Source organism: Lynx canadensis, chromosome E2 (genome assembly GCF_007474595.2).
Source record: "Lynx canadensis isolate LIC74 chromosome E2, mLynCan4.pri.v2, whole genome shotgun sequence".
NCBI lineage: Eukaryota > Metazoa > Chordata > Mammalia > Carnivora > Felidae > Lynx > Lynx canadensis.
The window spans coordinates 51,915,041-51,935,697 of NC_044317.1; the positions used below are offsets into that span (position 1 = coordinate 51,915,041).

At 57.1% G+C, this 20,657-nt stretch overlaps 1 protein-coding gene across 2 annotated transcripts; it reads right to left on the reverse strand.

Annotated features, from left to right (window-relative positions):
* Positions 1-8,912: 8,912 nt before the first annotated feature.
* MEIS3 (Meis homeobox 3) lies at positions 8,913-19,127 on the reverse strand. Of its 2 annotated transcripts, none has more exons than XM_030297878.1 (13): positions 19,073-19,127; positions 17,302-17,483; positions 16,970-17,129; positions 16,824-16,874; positions 15,815-15,865; positions 15,482-15,580; positions 13,156-13,267; positions 12,825-12,970; positions 11,841-11,917; positions 11,565-11,623; positions 11,374-11,457; positions 10,951-11,013; positions 8,913-9,325 (listed from the first exon to the last, which is right to left on the reverse strand). In XM_030297878.1, exons 1-12 carry the CDS (start codon positions 19,082-19,084, stop codon positions 10,964-10,966), a joined length of 1,083 nt encoding a protein of 360 aa, XP_030153738.1. In that variant the 5' UTR covers positions 19,085-19,127; the 3' UTR covers positions 8,913-9,325; positions 10,951-10,963. The 2 variants fall into 2 exon arrangements, with proteins under 2 accessions (XP_030153738.1, XP_030153736.1); XM_030297876.1 differs by having other exon boundaries at positions 15,482-15,631.
* Between the last annotated feature and the right edge of the window lie 1,530 nt (positions 19,128-20,657).

Below are 20,657 nucleotides of genomic sequence, written 5' to 3' on the forward strand. Positions count from 1 at the left end.
CGCTGCCAGGACCGCTGGGTTCGAGGACGCCCAGTCCTGGCCGTGACCCCGGGGGTCTCCTCTGCCGCCCACGGGTCTGGAGGGAGTCCACCCGCGGGAGCCTGCTCTCTCCAGAAGGCGGCTGCGGGGGCGGCCGGGAGACCAGCCGCGGCCTCCAGCCTGTGCTGCCAGGGGTGCAGAGGTCGGTCGGGCCCACCCGGTGTCCCCTGCAGTGAGGAGCCCGGGAGGACCCGGAGAAGGTACAGAAAAGCGATGTAGGGAAGGAGGGAAGAATCCACCGTGGTTCACCTTCAGGGGCACAATCTCCACGCGCCTTTCTCTGTGCATGTGTCTCCAGACGTCTTCAAACTGGTCAAGGTGCTACTGTGCTCTTGGCGCATTTGACAGTTCTGAGACGGATCATCAGTATTTCCCCAGCTCATTAAAAATTTGTCCAAAAGCTGCCTTTTAAAGATGGCGGTGAAACCTCCCAAGTGTAGACACACTGCTTGTAAAAAGCCGTTTCCTACTGTTCTGTATTTGGATGATTTCTGCGTCTCTTCTTAATCAAGTAGAGCCAACAGCACACAGCTTCCTATATATGGAGGATTCTTTGTCCGCATCTGAATTCCTTTTTTGCTTTTGCTTTTGCTTTTAAGTAGGCTTCACATCCAGGACGGAGCCCAGGGCAGGGCCTGAGCTCCCAACCCTAGGATCAAAACCGGAGCCAAGATCCAGAGTGGACGCTTAACCACTCGAGGAAACCGCTCTGGGGCCTCACGAATTCCTATTTTTAAAAAGGCTTTCTCCACGATAGAAGATTCGGGGAGGCTGGGAAAAGGAATCCCCGCGCCCGCAGGACCGGGCGCTGGGGCGGGGACGGCGGCAGATCCCGTTTGCGTCTTTCCACAAAGCGTCTGACGTGAACACGTCCCGGTCGTTACTCGTGCGCCCGACCCCTCGGGTAGCAGCCGCGGAGGCTTCCTCCCGGAGCGGCAGGGCCTGCCCACGTCCATTACCGCATTTCCGTCCATTCTGCACAGCACTCGGGCCGACCTGCCTCGGCATCGGGCCTCCCCCCAGACTTCCGGCCTTTGCTTAGGGCACGTTCCCAGGAGTGCGATCAGGGGTCAGAAGGGAAAGAGCATCTGCGAGGGGTCCCTGGCCCAGACTGCAAGGTTGCACTCCTTTTTAACCATCTACATTTCTGTCCATTTCTGTCATCTTTCCAGAGAAAGTGCATGCGTTGTGCCAGAGTAGCAAACGCTCAATAGTCCCTACTATGTGCCAGGCACTGTTCTAGGAGATGGTTTTGTGTTGATACAGAGCCGGCTGACTTGTTTTGCCTGGCTGTCTACTGGCCCGTTACATGGATGTGCCAAACATTTATCTAACCAGGCCTATATGGAGAGACATTTAAGCTGTTCTCAATCTTTTGCTCCTGTAAAAAGCTGTCACGAATATTCTTGTATGTGTGTCATTTCCAGATACATGTGCATCTGTAGGATACATTCCTAGAGGTAGAATCACTGGTCCAAGAGAAGGTACGGTTTTTAAATGATTTATTTTTATTTTTATTTTAGAGTATAAGCCAGAGGGAGGGGCAGAGGGAGAGACAGAGAGAATCTTAAGCAGACTCCGTACTTAGCACAGAGCCCAATGCGGGACCCGATCCCACGACCCTGGGATCATGACCTGAACTGAAATTAAGAGTCAGGTATTCAGTTGACTGAGCCACCCAGGTTCCCCCAGAAAGTACGTTTTTATAGGTCATTTGATAGATTCTCCTACCTGTCCTTCCACACATGCTGTACTGGCTTATATTATTTTTATTCCCCCTGATTGCCAGTGAGCCCAAGCATCTGAGCCATTTGTATTTTCTCTTCTGTGCTGGTTCAAACCCTAAACTCTTTGTCGTTTTGTTATTGGTTTGTTGTAGCTCTTTATATATGCTGGGTCTTAAGCATTATTGACGTTACAAACATTTCTCTCAGTCTGCTGCTTGTCTTTTGGCTTTATCTATGGTGACTTTACTCAACTTTTTTTTCAGTTTTTGGTGGTCAAAGCTCTCTTCTGTTATGGCCCCTGAGAATACCTTCCCTGACGCAAGGTGTTAAAAATAGGAAGATAGATGGTTTATGGGAGAAACTAACGTCAGAGCTTTTCCCACCCACTGGACAGCCAAATGTCCCCAGAACATTACAGCTTGTCAGGATTGTTCCTGCTTTTCCTCCTTGTTTCATATTAAAACATAAAATTAATGTCCTATTGGCAAGAAACAGAGTTCTTTGTGTGTGTGTGTGTGTGTGTGTGTGTGTGTGTAGTGGGGGGGGGTGCGTTGCTAAAAATGGAAGCCACCCAATGTCTGCCAAAAAGACTTAAGCATCCCCTGGGCTCTGACCCAATAAAACCGTTCTACGGGGTGAGTCTGAGGGAACCTGCTGGAAGAAGGGAAAAGACTCTTAATGCCCAGATATGGCCACCAGGGCATTTGTCTGAATTGAAGAGCCAGGGGTCACAGCCCCTTAAGGGTGAATTTGATGGCCTTGAACAGAAGTTCTTATCATCCGTTAATCTGGGGCGTTAGGTCTGTTCCAAAATGCGCACAAAAACTCCAGGTGGGGGGCTGTGGCTTGGACATTCTCAAACCCGCAGGAAATAAAGCTCACGGAGACACCGCTTTGCACCCACCAGATTGGCCCAGATTAAAAAGATCGACGATGCTCACTGCTGGCTAGGATGTGCGCGAACGGGAACTTGCAGCCGCCTTGAGGGGAATTCATACAACCTTGATCTTGCAGCATCTTTCAAAATGCAAGGTGGGTGTGCACTCACTCAACGACCTTTTAAAACTTTCCCTTGTGGGGCGCCTGGGTGGCTCAGTCGGTTAAGCGTCCGACTTCAGCTCAGGTCACGATCTCGCGGTCCGTGAGTTCGAGCCCCGCGTCGGGCTCTGGGCTGATGATGGCCCAGAGCCTGGAGCCTGCTTCCGATTCTGTGTCTCCCTCTCTCTCTGACCCTCCCCCGTTCATGCTCTGCCTCTCTCTGTCCCAAAAATAAATAAACGTTAAAAAAAAATTTTTTTTTTTTTTAAAATTTTTTTTTTTTTTCAACGTTTATTTATTTTTGGGACAGAGAGAGACAGAGCATGAACGGGCGAGGGGCAGAGAGAGAGGGAGACACAGAATCGGAAACAGGCTCCAGGCTCTGAGCCATCAGCCCAGAGCCCGACGCGGGGCTCGAACTCACGGACCGCGAGATCGTGACCTGGCTGAAGTCGGACGCTTAGCCGACTGCGCCACCCAGGCGCCCAAAAAAAAAAAAAATTTAAAAAAAAAAAAAAAAAAAAAAAATAAAAAAAAAAAACCTTTCCCTTGAAGCATAACATACAGAAAAGCGCTCAAGTCGTAAGTGAACAGCTTGGTGAAATTCTCCAGGAAGCGAAACATGTCTGTGTCACCATCCAGAGAACCAGACCATGACCAGCCCCCCCGGCAGCTGGCTTGCGCTCCCCGCCCCAGCGCAGGCCCCTGGGGTGACCAGCGCTCTGCCCTCTAACATCATCACCTAGTGTTGCCCGTTCTAGAACCTCATAACAATGGACCCTCCTGTGTCTGGCTTCTTTGGCTGACATTATGTTGTGTGGGGCTGTGGTGTATTCATTCCGTTGTATGAATTCATCACGCTTTGTTTAATTTATTCTTTTGTTGATGGCCAGTTGGCCGGGGTCCAGTTACAGCTAATGCTGCTACGACCACACGGTCCGTGTGGCTTTTGGCGAACACACGTGTGCAGTTCTGTGCAGTATGCGCCCAGGAGTGGAGTCACTGGGTCCCGGGACGCACGTGGGTTCCGTTTTAGTAGGTTCTTTGCAGTTGTCTCCCAAAGCTGTCTTGCCAACGTGTGCGCCTCCCGGCCATGTATGAGAGCTTTCGTCAGCCAGGCTAATGGTAATTATTGCGATATTTATTGCGATTGTGATTACAGTTCCATGATGGCGGATGATGTTGAGTATCTTTTCGCGGGCTTAGGAGCCGTTTGTTGGTCTACTTTTTGTAATTTATATTCAGTATTTTGACTCTTTAAAAAACGTATATTTATGTATTTTGAGAGAGCGAGAGAGAGCTCAAGCAGGGGAGGGACATAGAGAGAGGGAGACAGAGAATCCCAAGCAGGCTCTCCACTGCCAGCGCAGAGCCCAGTGCGGGGCTCGAACCCATGAACCGTGAGATCATGACCTGAGCCGAAACCGAGAGTCTGATGCTTAACTGACTGAGCCACCCAGGAGCCCCCGGCATTTTGACTCTTAGAAAGGAATCATCTTCTTGACTTGAAAGAGTTATTTATATTATGTATATAGTTTATAGGGGTGCCTGGCTGCCTCAGTTGGTAGAGCGTGTGGCTTTTGATCTGGGGGTTGTGAGTTCGAGCCCCACATGGGGTGGTTTACTTAATAAAATTTTTTTTAATATATGGTTGATACATATAGTCCTTTATATATGTCACATATATATTTGTCACAATATTTCCTCCAAGTCAAGCCTTTTCATTTTCTCCCACCCTATGACTTAATCTTAACTGGGTCATATCTGCCAAGACCCTGTTTCCAAAAAAGGTCACATTCACAGGTCCTGGAATTAAGACTTCACTGTATCTTTTCCGGGGGACTCGACCCAACTCTTATCACCCCCCACCCCCCATAATCCACCCTCTGCGTGGCAGCCCAGGCAAAGCACAAACCCGATTCTGTCCTTTCTGTGCTCAAAATCCTTCCAAGACAGGGGCGCCTGGGTGGCTCAGTCAGTTAAGCGCCAGGCTCTTGACTTCAGCTCAGGTCATGATCTCACGGTTTGTGGGCTCGAGTCCCACATCGGCCTCCGTGCTGACAGTGTGGAGCCTGCTTGGGATTCTTTCTCCCTCCCTCTCCCCCTCTGCCCACTCATGTGCTCTGTTTCTCTCTCTCTCTCAAAATAAATAAACCTAAAAAATAGGTTAATAACCTCATTTCAATTAAAAAAAAAAATCCTTCCAAGACAATGGAATAATATTCAGCCATAAAAAGGAACAAAGCACTGATTCACGCTACAACATAGATGAGCCCGAAAACACGATCTCGAGTGGAAGAAGCCAGACACAAAAGACCATATACTGTATGACTTCATTTCTCTGAAATGCCGGGAACCGACAAACCCATTGAGCCAGAAAGTGGCTTGGGAGTTAGGGCGGAGGGGTGCGGCTGGTAAGGGGTAGAAGGTTTCTTTTGGGGATTAATGCAAATGTTGCCCAGTTGATTACGGTGATGGCTGCACAACTCTGTGAATTTAGGAAAGCCATCGAACCGCACGCTTTAAATGGAAGGGTTTTATGGCACTGAATTTTATTCCAATAAAGCGGTTGCAAACAAACAGCTTTCCGTGGCTCCCCGGCGCCCTCTGGAGGAAGCCCAGGCTCACTGCCTGCCCCACATTCACGGGGACCCGAGCGGGATGACCCAGAGTCCTGCTGTCCTGGACACACAGCTCACAAGAGGCTACAAAGCCACACACACGGAGACACCGCCACGGACTCCTACGAAGCGGCCCCCGGTTATAAAGAAGACCCGCTTTGCCACACAATCCCGCCGAGACTCGGGTAGCGACGCCCAGCGTCTCGTAATCCCCATCGCGCGACGGCTACCGAGGCCCAGCGTGACAGACACAGCCAGGGACCCAGCCGTTCCTCAGGGACACGCGCGCGCCGCGCGGTGACAGGCTCAGCCGCGGACACGCGCCGTGCCGACCGCCCTCCCCCAGCCGCACGCGCCCGAGCCCCGCCACCCGGCGGCACGCGGGGTCCCCACCTCCCGGGCCCGTCCCACTCCGGACGCCCGCCCGGCCCCAACCTCCCCGGCGGCGGCCGCTGCCTCCTCGCCCCAGGAAACGGGGGAGGTATTTTTAGTTACAATTAACCTCCCGCCCAGTTTCCCTCGTCCCCGGTGGCACATCCAATTGGTTTAATTAGAGAGGATTCGGCGAGAGGCATTTCCAGTCGCCCAGCAGGTGGAGGAGGGGGAGGGAGGCTGCCCCTCCCCCACCCGCCTGCGTCCCCAGTTCCCCCATCGCCCCCCAAGGCCTCCCCTTGCAGCCGACCTCAGGCCTTGGCCCGGCCCCGCCGCCTCCCCCCACTGCCCTCAAAGGAGGGCCGGGAAGTCCTTCCCGCTGTCTGTCCCTCACCGGTCCCACTTGAGTCCCGGGGAGTTTGGGGAGGATAAACACTAATCTTAATGGCCCAAATAATATCTAACAAAGAGAATAGTTCATATTAGCCCCTTTAAAAAATCATAGAATCTTAGAATTATTATATGTATGTGTGTGTGTGTGTATACACACACATATATATTTTAAGTTTATTTATTTTGAGAGAGAGAGAAAGAGCGCAAGCAGGGAAGGAGCAGAGAGAGTGAGGCAGAGAGAGAAAACCCCAAGCGGGCCGTGCATCTCAGCGCTTGACGCCATGCGGCTCAAACCCCTGAACCCTGAGACTGACCCGAGCGGAAATCAAGAGCGGGACGTTCGACCCACTGAGCCACCCAGGTGCCCCCTGAATTAGATTTTTCAAAATGAGAGGCGGTGGGGGCGTAGGTAGAGCACAGGCTTCAGAGCTTCTAGGCCTCCGGTTGGAACGGAGATCCACAGTCCCCTGCCGTGTGACCTCACCTCTCTGGGCCTCACTTTCCACATCTGGGAAATGGGGGAAGTGATTGCACTTCCTTCACGGTGAGGGTCTGCCAGGTTGGCAGGCATGAAGCTTCTAGAACAGAGCCTGGCACCCGGCTCGCAGCAGGTAACTCCCCACCCCCACCCTGCTCTACTGTTTCCAACCTCCTGTCATGTGCTCATTTGCACAACCCTTTGGGGGTCTCCCACCCCAGGACACCAGCCCCTGAAGACGGCGGTCCCGCTGATGGGCCCGGAGAGCAGGGCCGCGCACCCAGGAGACCACGGTGGCCTGAGTCAATGAGGGTGGAGGCAGCTGAGTCTCCAAGGCACTGCTGGTTCTCCCCACCTGTTCCCCGGGCACTCGCTGTGAGGTGGCACCAGGTGAACGGGCGAGTGACGGGGAGAATTCCAGGGAGGGGACAGTAGGAGGAAACAAAATGGGGCAGTGATGGGACTGCAGTCAGGAGGCGGGTGCTTTGGTATGGCCTCTCCTGCATCTTTGCCCAGGTGACTCAGCCGGAGAAGGTGGAGAAGGGGATCCGGGGCAAAGGGAGGAGCCAGGACAGAGGCCCGGAAGGGGCACTGAGCTATTTTCCACAAACAAGGGTCTAAACCCAAGCAACTTCCAATTTGCAACTGAGCCCCATGGCGTCTTGGGAACGGATCGGCGGGATCGTCAGATCCTGGAGTTGACGGCAGCTGAGATTCCCATGAGGGATATTTGATCCCTTGAGCACCTGGTCGGGGCTCAAGGCCTCTGTGGGTCAAAGCCTAACACGGCCTGAGACAGAACAGGCTTGGGGGCCCCGGGCCTCAGTTTCCCTGCTTGCATCACGAGGGTCCAGAGGCTGCTGCATCATAGAAGATGAGTATTGATGGGGCGCCTGGGTAGCTCAGTTGGTGAAGCGTCTGACTCTTGGTTTCCGCTCAGGTCATGATCTCCCGGTTGGTGAGTTCGAGCCCTGCATGGGGCTCTGCGCTGACAGCGGGGAGCCTGCCTGGGATTCTCTGTCTCCCTCTGTCTCTCTCTGCCCCTCCCCTGCTCACACACGTGAGCGCGTGCACACACACACACGCACACTCTGTCTCTCTCAAAATAAATAAATAAGGGGGCGCCTGAGTGGCTTAGTCAGTTAAGTGTCCAACTTCTCCTCAGGTCATGATCTCACGGACCATGAGTTCGAGCCCCGCATCGGGCTCTGTGCTGACAGCTCGGAGCCTGGAGCCTGCTTCAGACTCTGTGTCTCCCTCTCTCTCTCTCTCTGCCCCTCCCCTGCTCTCACTCTGTCTCTCTGTCTCTCAAAATTCAACAAAAATATTTTTAAAAATTAAAAAAAAATAAACTTAAGAAAAAAAAAAAAGATGAGTATTGAGTGAGTGGTGGTTCGAGATGGCCTCTGAGGGCCTCATGTTTCCAAGCTCAGGTCTGCGTGTTCCAAGTGAGTATCATGGGGCTGGTAAGGGGCAGAGCCGGGATTTGAACCCAGGCACGTTGGGCTGGAGTCTGGTCTGTTGGCCACACATACATGTTTCCAAGGACCGTTCTGGGTAACTGCATTTATCTCCCATGGGACAGACGAAGAAAAGTCATCTGTGAGCCACAGTGTGGGAGAGGGATACAAAAGCGGCCATAATTCTTCATTCCTCCCCATCGCTTGAGCTGTGAGTTCGCAGCCCCCCTTCCCTGTCCTGTAAGGGGTGGAATCTGCTTCTCCTCCCTTGAATCCGGGCCGGTCTTGAGACTTGTGGCCAAGATAACCAGGTGTCAGACACAAGCCAGGGCCTCAGGAGGCCTTGGGCCCTTCTGATCTCTCTTGGGGTCCAGTTAACCAGACCGCCTTCTCGTCAATGTCATCGTGAGGTCCAGTCACTCCTGTGGCCTCGCTGCCAGCCAGCGGAGCCCCCTTGCTGACCTGTCGCCAGCCATGCTACACAGGAGAGCCCTGTTTTGAAATGCCAAGAACCGCCCAGCAGAGTGTAGTATCAACCTATAGAATAATGAGCTAAAAAAGAAGTTGGCGTTTTAAACCACAAAGCCATGGGTGGGAGCGCCGGAGGAGAGAGCGGAGAGAGCGGGAGGGGGCGGGGAGGGAGAGAGAGTATCAATTATTATTATAGTCATTCAGGTGCTTTAAATTGATGAGTATTTGAATCTCAAAAGAGACACAAGAACTCAGATCGGTGGCTTTTTGTTTTTAAGACTTTATCATTAAAAAAAAAAGTAGAAGACATCAGTGAAGGGAGGTAGGGGAGAGAAGGGGAGGGAGTGGGCTGGAGGGTGAGGGGGCCTCTCCCAAATGTCGGATCCAGCTGACCCTCCTTCCCTGACAGCCCCAGCCCACCTCCAGTCCCTTCTCTAGCCTGGAGGCAGGGGGATCCCCAACCACCACCTCCTGAAGACCCAGGCCCAGGATCTCAGCTTGGGTTCGAGGCAGAGGTGAGGGCAGATGTGGGGCGCGGGGCCTGGAGGCCTTGTCTTTGTCCTTGAGAGCCCCTCGAGTGGGCGCTCAGGCCCCCATGTCCCGGCGGGGCCCCAGGGAGGTAGGCATTGCGTTGGGGGCCTTAGGAGGTGGGGTCCTGAAGTCAGGGGGCCAGGCAGGGACCGGGACCAGGTGTGAGCCTGGCGGTCACAGTCCGGAGGCTGGGGTCTGTGAACAGGGGACAAGAGGCCAAGTCAGGAAGTGGGGAGGGGTCTGGCTCCCCATCAGCCCCTCTGTGCAGCCCCCATCAGCCCCATAGCAAGAGAAATGCAGAGGGAGGGAGGGAGGGAGGGAGGGAGAACAGAAATGGAAAAGGGAGACATAGAGACAGAGATGGAAAAAGAGACAAGACAATTAAGACCAAGAAAGAGAAAGGAAGACAGGGAGAGAGACAGACCAAGACCCCTCACCTCCCCGAGGTTCTCCTGACATTCAGACCAGGCCACACCTGTCCTCGGTTGGTCTGGGCAGAGCCGAGACCCCCACTGACCTCCCACTGCCAGTCCCTGAACAAACCTGGCCCTCTTTCCTTCCCAGGCTCCAGTCCCCATGCCCCTCCATGCCTAAGTCCTCCTAGGTCTCCACTCCCATCTCCCAGCCTTTCTGTTGGACCTGAGTTCATTACTCATCCACCCAGCTTGACAGTGCAAGCCTAGCCCAGTCCTCCCTTCCCCTCATGGCTGTGACTGGGTGGGGGGAGCAGGGTGCTCTCTCATAGCTGGGAGGCTTCTAAGTGCACTGGGCCTTTGCATATGCTGTTCTCTCCTTTCCTGCCTCGCTCCTTCCATTCTCCTGGTCTCAGCTCCAAGTCCCCTCTTCCAGGAAGTCTTCCCTGAACCCCCCAGCCTGGGTCTGATGCCCCCTCTGGGCTCCTTCAGTTCTTGGGTTCCGTCACTCCAGCCCTGCCCACTCTGGGACATCACTGTCAGAAGACAGGTCTGTCTCCCCCACTGGACAGTGAGCCCTATGGGGGCAGGGTACAGAAATACTCAGAGAATGTGCATTAAATGAATGAGTGAATGAATGAATGAATGAAGCAGTGCTAAAGTAAAGACTCTGGCTTTCAGAGTCTTAATACAGAGAGAGTCAAGATCTGATTTGTGTTTTAGAAATTCCAGGAAGCCTCTCAACCCTGGGGCTTTGCACATGCTGTTCCCTTTGCTTTTCTGAGCCAAGTGAACCTGCCCAAGTGACCTCTTCTTAGCATCACTTTTCTCCTCTGTAACATGGAAATAAGAATAATTTCCCCCCCAAATTTGGGGTTTTTATGAAGACTAAGTGGGAAGATGCTCTAAAGTCTTAAGACCTGGGAGCATAAAAGAATGCACCCTACTACCTTGCCCCCCTTTTCTCCCCATTGGACCCCTATTCATCCTTCAATGCCCTACCCACAAGTCACTTCCTCTATAAAATATTTCCTAATATTTCAGGGATGAGGGATATCTCCCTCCTCTGAGGAAGCTGTGTTAAATCGTTTTCGCTGTTGTTCTGGACTGTCATTCGTTTCTGATATGTCCACTTCCTCACAAGCCCAGAATCTTCTCAAGAGCAGGATCCTACCGGAGGCTGGTCAGGATGTGGAACGAGGGTTTAACATATGTTGGAGGCGTATGAATGGATAGGTGGGCAGATGAATGGGTGAGAAGGTAGGTGGGTGAGTGCATTCTAGGTGCATTTCAGGGACCCCTGCTGACCCTGCTCTGGGTTGGAGGAATATTGGAATCTGGAGTTCTTACCAAGGTTTGAGAGCCACACAACCCCCAACCCAGTGCCCCTAGACATTGGACACTTACACTTGTCCTGAATCTATAGATAATGCCACTCTCCTTCTAAGTTCAAACTCATCCCCATCGGCCCTGGAAGACAAAAGAGGAGGGTTAGTGTTTCTTCACCAGACATCCCCATATGCCCCTAAATCCCTCTTGCCTGCTCCTTCCCCAGGGGATCCGTCTATCGGGACCGACTGAGTCATCATTTAAGAAAGGACTGGTCCTTTGAGGAAAAGTAGAGCCTTCCAATGGATGGGCAGAGCCTGGAAGAAGCGAATTCGGCTAAGAAAAGGTGGGCATCTGGAAATCTACAATTGTCTCCCCAGCTCCACTGTTATGCGAATGAAGTACTATTCCTGAAGTTAATCCCAAGAGGTGGGGCATCATCATTTAGAGGAGGGGCCTGGTGTGTTGGGGGCGTGGCCTAGTTAAGGGGCGGGGCCTTACCTGGAGGCCTGACTGTCATGTGTGGCTGAGCTTCCGTATAGCTCCCCATGGGCTGGCCCTCTGGGCTGAAGGCTGCACTCTGCCCTGCGAGGGAGGTTGAGGGGTGCAGGCTGAGCCCCAGGGTGTGCGGGTCCCAGCCTTGACACTCCCCGGGGAACACTAGACCCTCTCTCCCCGCCTTCTCCCTGTACCTGTGCGGTTGGATTGATCTATCATCGGCTGCACGATGCGTCTCCGGGCGTTAATGAACCTGGGAGGGGGTCACGGAAACAGAGGGAGGTGTAAAGAGGGAATAGGAGAGAGGCAGCAATGAACACCCGAGACAGAGCTGGGAAAGAGGACGGGGACAGGGGAGGGGAGAAGAGAGGCTCCCAGGGGCTTCGCGGCCTCCGTCAGCACCGCGGACAGCGCCCGGCCTCCCACCCCGGGCGGGCCCACGGACCGCGCAGGCCTCCTAGGTCACTCACCAGTTGTTGACTTGCAGGATGGTGAGCCCCGTGTCCTGCGCCAGCTGTTTCTTCTGCTCCTCCGAGGGGTACGGGTGCTGTGGCCACCAGCAAGAGTCACCCTGCCTGCCCAGCTGCCATCTGACCCCCCAAGGCCTGGCCCCGTGGGGATGGGGAGCCCAGGCTGGGGCAGGGCCAGGAGAAAGCTCGTCTGAGCTGTTCCACGCTCCCCCAAGGCCCAATGGAAGGAAGCGGAGAAGCCAAGCTTCGGGCAATTATGCCCGTGAGCGCCCCCGCCTCTTCCAGCAATTACAGGCTAATTGGCCAGCTCTCATTAGGGAGACCGAAGCTGGGGGTTCCAGCACCGGAAAGGAGGCAGAGCCCAGCACCAGCCCTCTCGGAGTTTCTGTCACGGGTTCCTGTGTGTGTCCTTCCCTGTCCCAATCCCTCTCCCTCTCTCAGTCCCCCTGTGACTCTCTCCCTGTGTCTACCCTGCTCTGATCCAGTCCACCCCACATCTCTCCATTTCTCTCTTTGTTTCGGCCTCTCCCTGACTCTCTTCCTGTCTCTATTCCCTTCCCCCCACCAGCTCTCCCCACGAGGCAGTGCGGCGCAATGGTTAAGGCCAAACCGCCTGCTTCCGAACCCACTTCTGGCTAGAAGACCTTTGCACAACGGAGCCACCCACAGCCCTATCCTCGCAGGCTTTGTTTTGGCCGGATGGTGACGACCGATGGGGAGAGGGGAGTGGGGGGAACAAACGGGTGGGGGGTTGAGGTCAGGACTGAATGAGTTCAGAACCCTTAGCAGCAAGCACCTGGCATACAGGGAGCGCTCATGGATGCTTGATCCTGCCAGTCCCCCTCCCCTTGAGGTTCGCCCTCAACATATCCCCTGTGCCTGGATCTCCCATCTCGGGGTCTCTCTCTCGGGGCCTCAGTCTCCACACGGCCATCCGCCTTCCCTCTCTATGCCCACGCTGCCCCCCGGGCCCGGGGCTCTCACCGAGAGGTGCTGAAACAACCAGGCCCTCATGATGTTGGTGGCCACCTTGGGGAAGATTCCCCTCTTCTTGTGCCGCCGCTCCTGGTCCAGCTCCTCGTCCTCTCCCCCAGAACTTGGAGAGGCCATGCTTGTGTCTAGTCCGTCTCCTGGGGGAGGACAGGCATGCCGTGCTTGTGGGCAGTAGGGGGGGTACCAGAGAGACCCAGAACCCTCACCCACGAGACTGCTCCACACCCCAGTCGTCCTTGCGCCTGTGGAAGTCCTACTTGCTGTCTAACTCCAATCCTCAGACTGACTCCCACACTTGTCCTCCACCTCCCAGACTTCTTACCTTGGTCACTGGAGTTGTCCCCACTCTGGGAGGCCAGGCCCCCACTGGAGGGACCCGGGGTCCCCAAATGTACGGACCCGCTGTCCTCATGGTCTCTAATCCAAGTATTATTCTGGAAAACAAGAGTTGGAGGTCAGCGCCAATGTAGCACAGTGGCTGAGACCAGGGGCTCTGGAGCTGGGACCCCTGAGTATAAATAGAGCCTGTTCCTGCCTCTTTCCTGGCTGTGTGACCTTGGGCAAGTCGCTTCACCTCTCTGTGCCTCTGTGTCTTCAACGGAAGACAATAAACTCTCCCCACCTCGCGGAGCAGGGTGAGGACTCAAGAAGTTAATTTACATAAAGACACATAGCAATCACCCAGTGAAGAGGCGTTTATACAGATCTAGGGCACCTTATCTGAAATCCTTGGGGGCCAGCAGTGTTTCAGAATTCAGAGTGTTTCACATTTTTATTTATTTTTATAATTTTTTTTAATGTTTATTTTTGAGAGAGACGGAGACAGAGCGTGAGCGGGGGAGGGGCAGAGAGAGAGGGCAGCACAGAATCCGAAGCGGGCTCCAGGCTCTGAGCCATCAGCACAGAGCCCGACGCGGGGCTCGAACCCACGGACAGCGAGATCATAACCTGAGCCAAGGTCGGACGCTCAACCAATTGAGCCACCCAGGCGCCCCTTATTTATTCATTTTTAAAAGTAATCTCGAACCCACCACCCCAAGATCGAGAGTCGCGTATACTGTACCGACTGAACCAGCCAGGCGCCCCAGAACTCTTCACGTTTTTAGACAGTAAATCCGTGCACACACTGCGTATTTCATAACACCCCTAGGGTCTGGGACTTCACCTCGTCATCAAACTCATTAACATTTCTGCAGCAAAACGGATGAATATTTAACGAAGTGGAATAAATAAAGGCTATAAATAGCCCCTCGTTAGTTCAGGTCAGATTTTGCTGTGAAATGAGTTTGCGCTAAACTTACGGGGGATAAAAAAAAAAAACCAAAAAACCAACTTCCAGTTTTCAGAGATTGAGGGGGGCGGTTCTCTGAGTTGCCCATCAGGGAAATTCTGGGTTGTGCTTCCTCTATCCGAACTCCAACACACTAGGAGGCACTTGAGAATGCCTTGGATGTACCCTCACCACCCCCACCCCCACTCTGCGTCGCAGGAGGCGGACCCACCCAAACAGACCGAATCAAGACCTCTTTGGCATTTCGTTTGAGGGATCAGTTCAATTGTTGGGAGGCAGAATGGGTGGGTTCAGCTCTTGTTGAACCCCCAGGGTACCCCCCACCTGCCCCACTGATTGCCCTTGACCCACGCTCGCTGCTTTGCAAACAGTCCCTCCCCAAACGGCCCAGTGTGGGTGCGTCCTCTGTGTCCTGCGGGGGCTGAGCTGGGGACGCCGCCGCTCAGAGAAGGTTTCTGAGGGTTTGTATGTCTGCGTGGAATTGTGCGTTCGAGCGCACTGCGGGCGGGCGTGCAAACTGGAGAATCATCGGTCTGAAGGCTTTTGAGCGTGGCTCCAGGGGTAGCCCCAGGTCTGATGGGATGCTGGGGTGAGCACCCACATCGGTGTGCCTGAAGTGGTCCTGAAACTGTGGTGTGGCACACGTCAGTGTGCTCGCGTCTCTGCCCGAGATGGGATGCTCGACCCCGGAGAGGGGGCGGCTGTGGCGTGGCTGTGAGTTACGTGGGCACAGCTGGGACACGTGCCAGGATCGGAGCATGGCTGCATCACTCTTTGAGACGGCCAGCTGGCTGTGTGTGTGGATTACGACACGGGCGGCTTTGCGACTCTGTGGGGCCGGATGATCGGCCTGGGTGTGCATCGGAGGATGTGTGAAGACGCGGGACACGGCTGGGCCTCTGAGTGGGTTGTAACCAGCCCCACTGCCGTGGGGCTCTCGCTCAGCAGGTGCAGATGAGGAGTTGTGGGGCAGAGGGTCCTCGGGGCCCGTCTGTGTCTGCGGCGTGCGGCACGCCCGGGTCTGTGTCATTGTGCTGTGGCCGGGTGCCTGTATCCGGGTGCAAGTATCATGTGGTATCACCGTCGCGGGTGTCGGTAGGGTGTGTGGGTGTAGCCGAGTCTACGGGTGGTCTGTTGGCGCGAGTGTGTGCCTGTGCGTGTGCGCGCGCGCATGCACCGTCGTCCGGCCGGGTCCCGGTCTATGTAGCCGCCGCGCCGAGGGGCACGAGCCCTGTGGTCCCGCGTGTCTGACTGTGGCTGAGTCTGGGTGGTGTGCACGCCCCCACGCTGTAGCCCAGCTGTGCCTGCTCACGGCTTTGGTCGCGGGGTGACGCCCGGTGCCCCATCCCCGGCCCACCTGATCTGGGAGGCTGGGGCAGGAGGCCGGGTAGTCCTCGAGATCTTCCCTGCAGCCGCCATCCCGATCCTCGATGACCAAGTCGATGGGCATCTTTCCCTTGAGGCAGGTGATGTAGCGGTGACAGAAGTTGTCGCACAGGTCGTGGACCTGGGGGGGCACCGGGGTACTGGGGGGGCCACCCGGGGGCCAGGGCTGGGGTGTACAGGGACGGGGGCAGCATTCGGCTCCAACTCCAGTGGGCAGAGAGCCTGAAGGAGGGATGGAGGGGGCGAGAAGAGCAGGGATGGGGGGGGGACAAGCGAGGGTGTGAGGGGAGTGGGAAGCACTCACCTTCTCCAGCTCCAGCAGGTGGAACCGGAGCACCTGAATGGCCTGTATCATCTGCAGAAGGAGACAGGAAGGGACGGGGAGGGGGGAGAGGGAGGGAAGGAGCGGGGGAAGAAAGAGAGAGAAGGAGGGAGAAGGACGAGAGGAGGAGGAGGAGGAGAAAGGAGAGAAAAGGAGACGGAGGAACGGGAAGAATGAGATAGAATGACAGAGACAGAGGACAGGGAGACAGAGGGAGACAGAACCACAGGGGCAGACAGCAACAGAGACAGAGACCCAGAATTACAGGAAGATGGAATGTTAGAGTCAGAGACAAAGGAAGAGAAGCAAGAGGGGCAGAGACAGGAAAGGATCCACCGCAAGAGGAGAGAAGGAACGTACGCTATAATGGAAATACCCCATCTTGTCCCCTGCTCCACTTCCCACCCTTTGCCTGCGAACTACATTTCCCAGACTCCTTTGCCAAAGGGTTCGGCCAATAGGAAGCCCCGGCGGGAGCTGGAAACCAAAAGGAAGAGAGAGGCCAGGGTATTTCTCCTTCCCTCTCCTTCCCCTTTCTCTCCTCTCTCCTCTTCCCTTCGCAGCCAAGTCCCTGCCCTCATTTTGGGGTAGGCTCTCATCCTGACTGATAGAACAGCCAATGCCTATTGAGTCTCTGTTCGGTGCCAGGCACTGATCTAAGTGCTTGACTCTTTTTAGCTCATTATATCCTCACAACAGCCCTACAAGATAGAAATTGCCACTAGCTAGGAAACTGAGGCACAAGGAGATGCAGCTACTTGCCCTGGTTCACAGAACTAGTGAGTGGCAGAGCTTGGACTTGAACCCAGCCCATCGGTCCCCGTTCTCAAACTCTTGGCTATAGTCATTGCAAACGGGCAACAACGATCACTATTTGAGAAAGGGGGTCAGGTGATCTCCTCTCCGCTCCCACAACAAACCCCAGGGCTGTGGAGGGCGGGACAGGAGACCCCTGCGGAGGAGGGAGCATTGGGGAGGGCCCAGATCTCACCAGATTGTCCAGCTCCGGGTTGGAAGAGAAGAGGGGCCTCTCGGAGCGGACCTGGAAGGAAGAGAGAAGCCAGAGAGGGCGCGTCCTGTCTCCAGCCCTCCTCTCCTCACTGGCTCTCCTGGCTCAGAGCAGACGGGGGTGCCTACCTGCTTAGCAAAGGCAGCGATGTCCTCGTTGAAGGAGTCAGAGGAGCAGACGTCACCGCCTGGAGGTGTGCCCAGCCCAGCCCCGGCCCCGTCTCGGGGCGAGCACGTGGCCAATTCACATTTCTCAAAGACCAGGGCCAGCAGCGGGAAGAGCGGGTGTCTAGGGGAAGCAGGAGAGAAGGCTCATGAGGGGAGGCCAGGGGCCTGCGGAGGACGGAGCACCTGGGAGAAGGACAGGAGACCCAGGGGAAGAGATGGAGAGATCAAGACAGCGCGAGAGAGTCAGAGACACGGAAGAGGGGGCCCGCATCCCGAGAGCTGTCCCCACTCACCCGTAGATCTCGTCCTTCTCCCTCCTCAGGCCATCACTGTCCAAGCCCGGGGGCTGGGGTTGGGGAGGCCGGTGTGGGCCATAGGGCCCGGGGGCTCTCGGTGCCGCGGCCACTGCCTCCGAGAAGCCAGCCAGGGTTGCAGTGCCGTCCACGATGCCTGGGTAGTGAGGCAGCTCATCGTACTGGGGGGAGGCGAGAGGGAGAGAGCCCCAGGGAGACGTCAGGAAACCTCCCTACCCTGGCACCCAGGAGATGCTCTCCCTGCCCTCAAGAACCAGCCCTTTCTTTCCCCGTGTCTGAGCCCAGCCGCCTTGGACCCCAGATGTCCCACAGGGCTTTCTCTTTGGAACTGAGAGCCCTGTCCCAGGGTCTTCCCTTATACCCCTGGTCTGTGAAAATGTCCCGTCAGAGATTCTTGGTGTGTGGGCAGGAGGGTCCAGAGGAGAGAGACTGACCCAGGTCTCAGGTCTGAGGGTGAGGGTGGGGGGGAGAGAGCCGTGGAGAGATCCCGAGAGAGAGTCTGGGGGCAGGATGCAAGACAGAGACAGAGGTGAGGAAAGAGAGGGATGGAGGGGAGGAGATACAGGAGGGAGAGACAGAGAGAAAGAGAGAGAGAGAGAGAGGCTCACTCCGGGACCCTTCCCATAAAAGCAGCACATCATTTATGCATGTATGTGTGTGTGCACTGTCCCCTCCCTACTTCAGTTTCATCTCACAGTTGTCAAATACGCACATCTGAGCGTCCCTTAACAACGTGTCACACCCCACCCCGCCGATGAACCTACCCCCTCCCGCCAAGGCCCAGGACTGAGTGGGTGAGCGAATGAATGAGCGACCGAGACATTCCGCGCATGCGTGCATGAACGACGGAGGCACGGAGCACAGCGCCAGGCACACGTTCCGTAAACACTTGTTGAACCGAGTGTAACCCCGCGCAACCGCGGCAAACCCACCGGTGCCACCCGCCGCAAGGAGAACGACTGTCATTACAGAAGCAAGCGCGCGCGCGCGCGCGCACACACACACACACACGCGCGCGCGCGGCGGGGGCCAGAGGGACCTTAAGCCACTCAGGCCAAACCCTCTCCTTGGGCAGGAGGAGACTGAGGCTCAAAGAGGCCAGGAGACTCAGAGGCGCGCGAGCCTTCCTGCCGTGGGGCGCCCTGGCCCCTGCGGGATGCCAGGCTCCGCGTGCGTGGGTCCCTCTCTCCGTCTTCCTCTTCGTCGTCCTCTCCTAACTTCTCCTGAGCCCCAAAGTTGAATCCCGACTGTTCCCCGCGGTTCCTCGCGCATCCTAAGATGTGCAGTAAGGGTCTTCCGTCCTGCGTGTTCCCACCCCCTCCGCCCCCAAAGGTGCGTACTCACCTCCTCGCCCGTCTCCTCTGATCTCCCCATCCCCAGGACCATGGACCATGGAAGCCCGGCCTGGCCAGACACCCCCCCCCCTTCTCCCAGCACTGTCCCCACCCCGACCCCTCAGGAGGACTTGGAACAAAAGTAGACCGCGGGGAAGGATTGGGGAGGGCAGAAGAGGAAGGAAGGGGTAGGATAAAGGACCTGAGATAGAGCGGGAGACCCGGGGGCGGAGAGAGGGGAGCGCCGGGGCAGACAGGAGACAGGAGGAGACCCGGGGCACAGGCAGGGGAGGCAGAGAAAGAGGTGGAGGAGAGGGCGGGATGGGCCGACGGGGGCCGGAGCGCCGGGGCGGGGGCGGTGCAGGGCTGGGGTGCGCGGCGGGGCTGGGGCGCCGGGCGCCCGCCCTCAGACCTACCCTCCGGGCCATGGGCTGACGCCGGCGGCAGCTCCCGGGTCCCTCCAGGGCCTGGCCGGCGGGGCGGGCGCAGCCCGGGGCAGCGGCCCCCGACGGGCCGCGGTGCCGACGCCAGGGGGTGGGGCAGGAGGCTGGGGGCCCGGCCCCCCCACCCCCACCGTCGTCAGTGGCCGGCGCCGGGCAGCGCGGAGGCTGCGAGCATGGACCCCGGGCGCCCTCCCCACCGCGGGGGTCACGGCGAGGGGCTCATGCCGGCGAGGGAAGGGGTGAGTGGGGCGGGGGGGCGGTCGCCCGAGGCCCCCTCCCCGGGCCCCCAGTTCCCTCCCCCGGGGCCCGGGAGGATCGGCAGGGCTGGCGGAGGGGGTGGGGGGATGCCGAGGGGGGAGCGGGGGTGGGGGGCGCGCGGGGGGTGGGGCGGGGAGGGGGCCCCGGGCGGGGGAGGGGGCGGCGGGCCGGGGGAGGGGAGGGTGATGCTGGCGGCGGGGCCGCTCGGTCTCTCCCCGTCTCCCGGTCTCTCCCGGTCTCTCCCTCTCTCTGCGGTCACATCCGGAAGTTCCACATCGAGATGCTTAACCCGCTGTCCGCCGGTGGCTGGGCCGCGGGCGGGGCGGGCGGGGCGGGCGGGGGCGGCCGGGCCCCTCCCCCCGCGCCGCCGCCGCCGCTCCCGGGGCCGCCTTTGTGTCGGGGTCTCCCCGGGTCGCCGGTCCCCCGGCCCCCACCCCGGCCCGCCCCACTCCGCGGCGCCCTCTCCCCCCCACCCACCCCTGCCCGGGCCTCCTCCGCCTCCCGCCCGGCGGCCGCCACAGGTCTCTGTCCGTCGGCCGGTTCCCTGCGCTCCCCGCCCTTCCCTGCTCCGGCCCCGCGGGGAGGGGGGGGTGGGGGGGGGAGGCCGGCGCCGCGCTCCCCCGCGTCCGCCCGCCGCTCTCGCTTTCTCCCCATGTCCTTCCCTCTTTGTCTCTCTGTCTCTTTGTCTCTCCCTCTCTTTGTCTCTGTCCGTCTGCCTGCCTCTCCCTCTCTCTCTCTCTCTCTCTCTCTGTCTCTCTAGCAGACAGATCAGACCGAGGAGAAGACCCCATAATTTAGTTTCTCTTCTTGCTCTGGGCCCCCTAACTTCCCTCCCCTGGGAGACAGGGATGCTCATGTTCCCCGGGTGGGAGGCCATCTGCGTGTGTGTGTGTGTGTGTGTGTGTGTGTGTGTGCTTGCGTGTGTCCCCGGCTGTGTCTGTGTGTCTGGTTGTGGGCCCATGCCTGGGGATGTGGGTGTGTTTAAGATTTCCAAGTGCTGTTTCTGTCTCTGAATATGGTGAGTCTCCGGGTTGTGGGTCCACGGGACTTTGTACACACTGAGGCTGGGCCTTGGACCATCCGAGGGTCAGCCCAGGCGCCGGGTGTGCGCAGGCCCGGGGGTATCCCTCTGTCCCCCCCCACCCCGCCCATTTTCGACCCCTGCCTTTTACAGGACGGCCCCCCCACCCCCACCCCCACCCCACTCTCAGTTCGTGGATTCTCCAGGGTTAAGGGTAAATCATGTGCTGCTCACATATCTCGGAGAGCAGGCCCGCAGTTTTTATCGGATTCCTGGAGG

What these genes read in the sequence shown, in the direction of transcription:
- MEIS3 (XM_030297876.1), bottom strand. An exon ending in GGTTGTTTCAGCACCTCTCG is followed by an intron (nt 11,918 to 12,824) that starts GTGAGAGCCCCG and finishes TGGTGGCCACAG; the next exon opens with CACCCGTACCCCTCGGAGGA. An exon ending in AGATCAATCCAACCGCACAG is followed by an intron (nt 11,458 to 11,564) that starts GTACAGGGAGAA and finishes CCTCCCTCGCAG; the next exon opens with GGCAGAGTGCAGCCTTCAGC.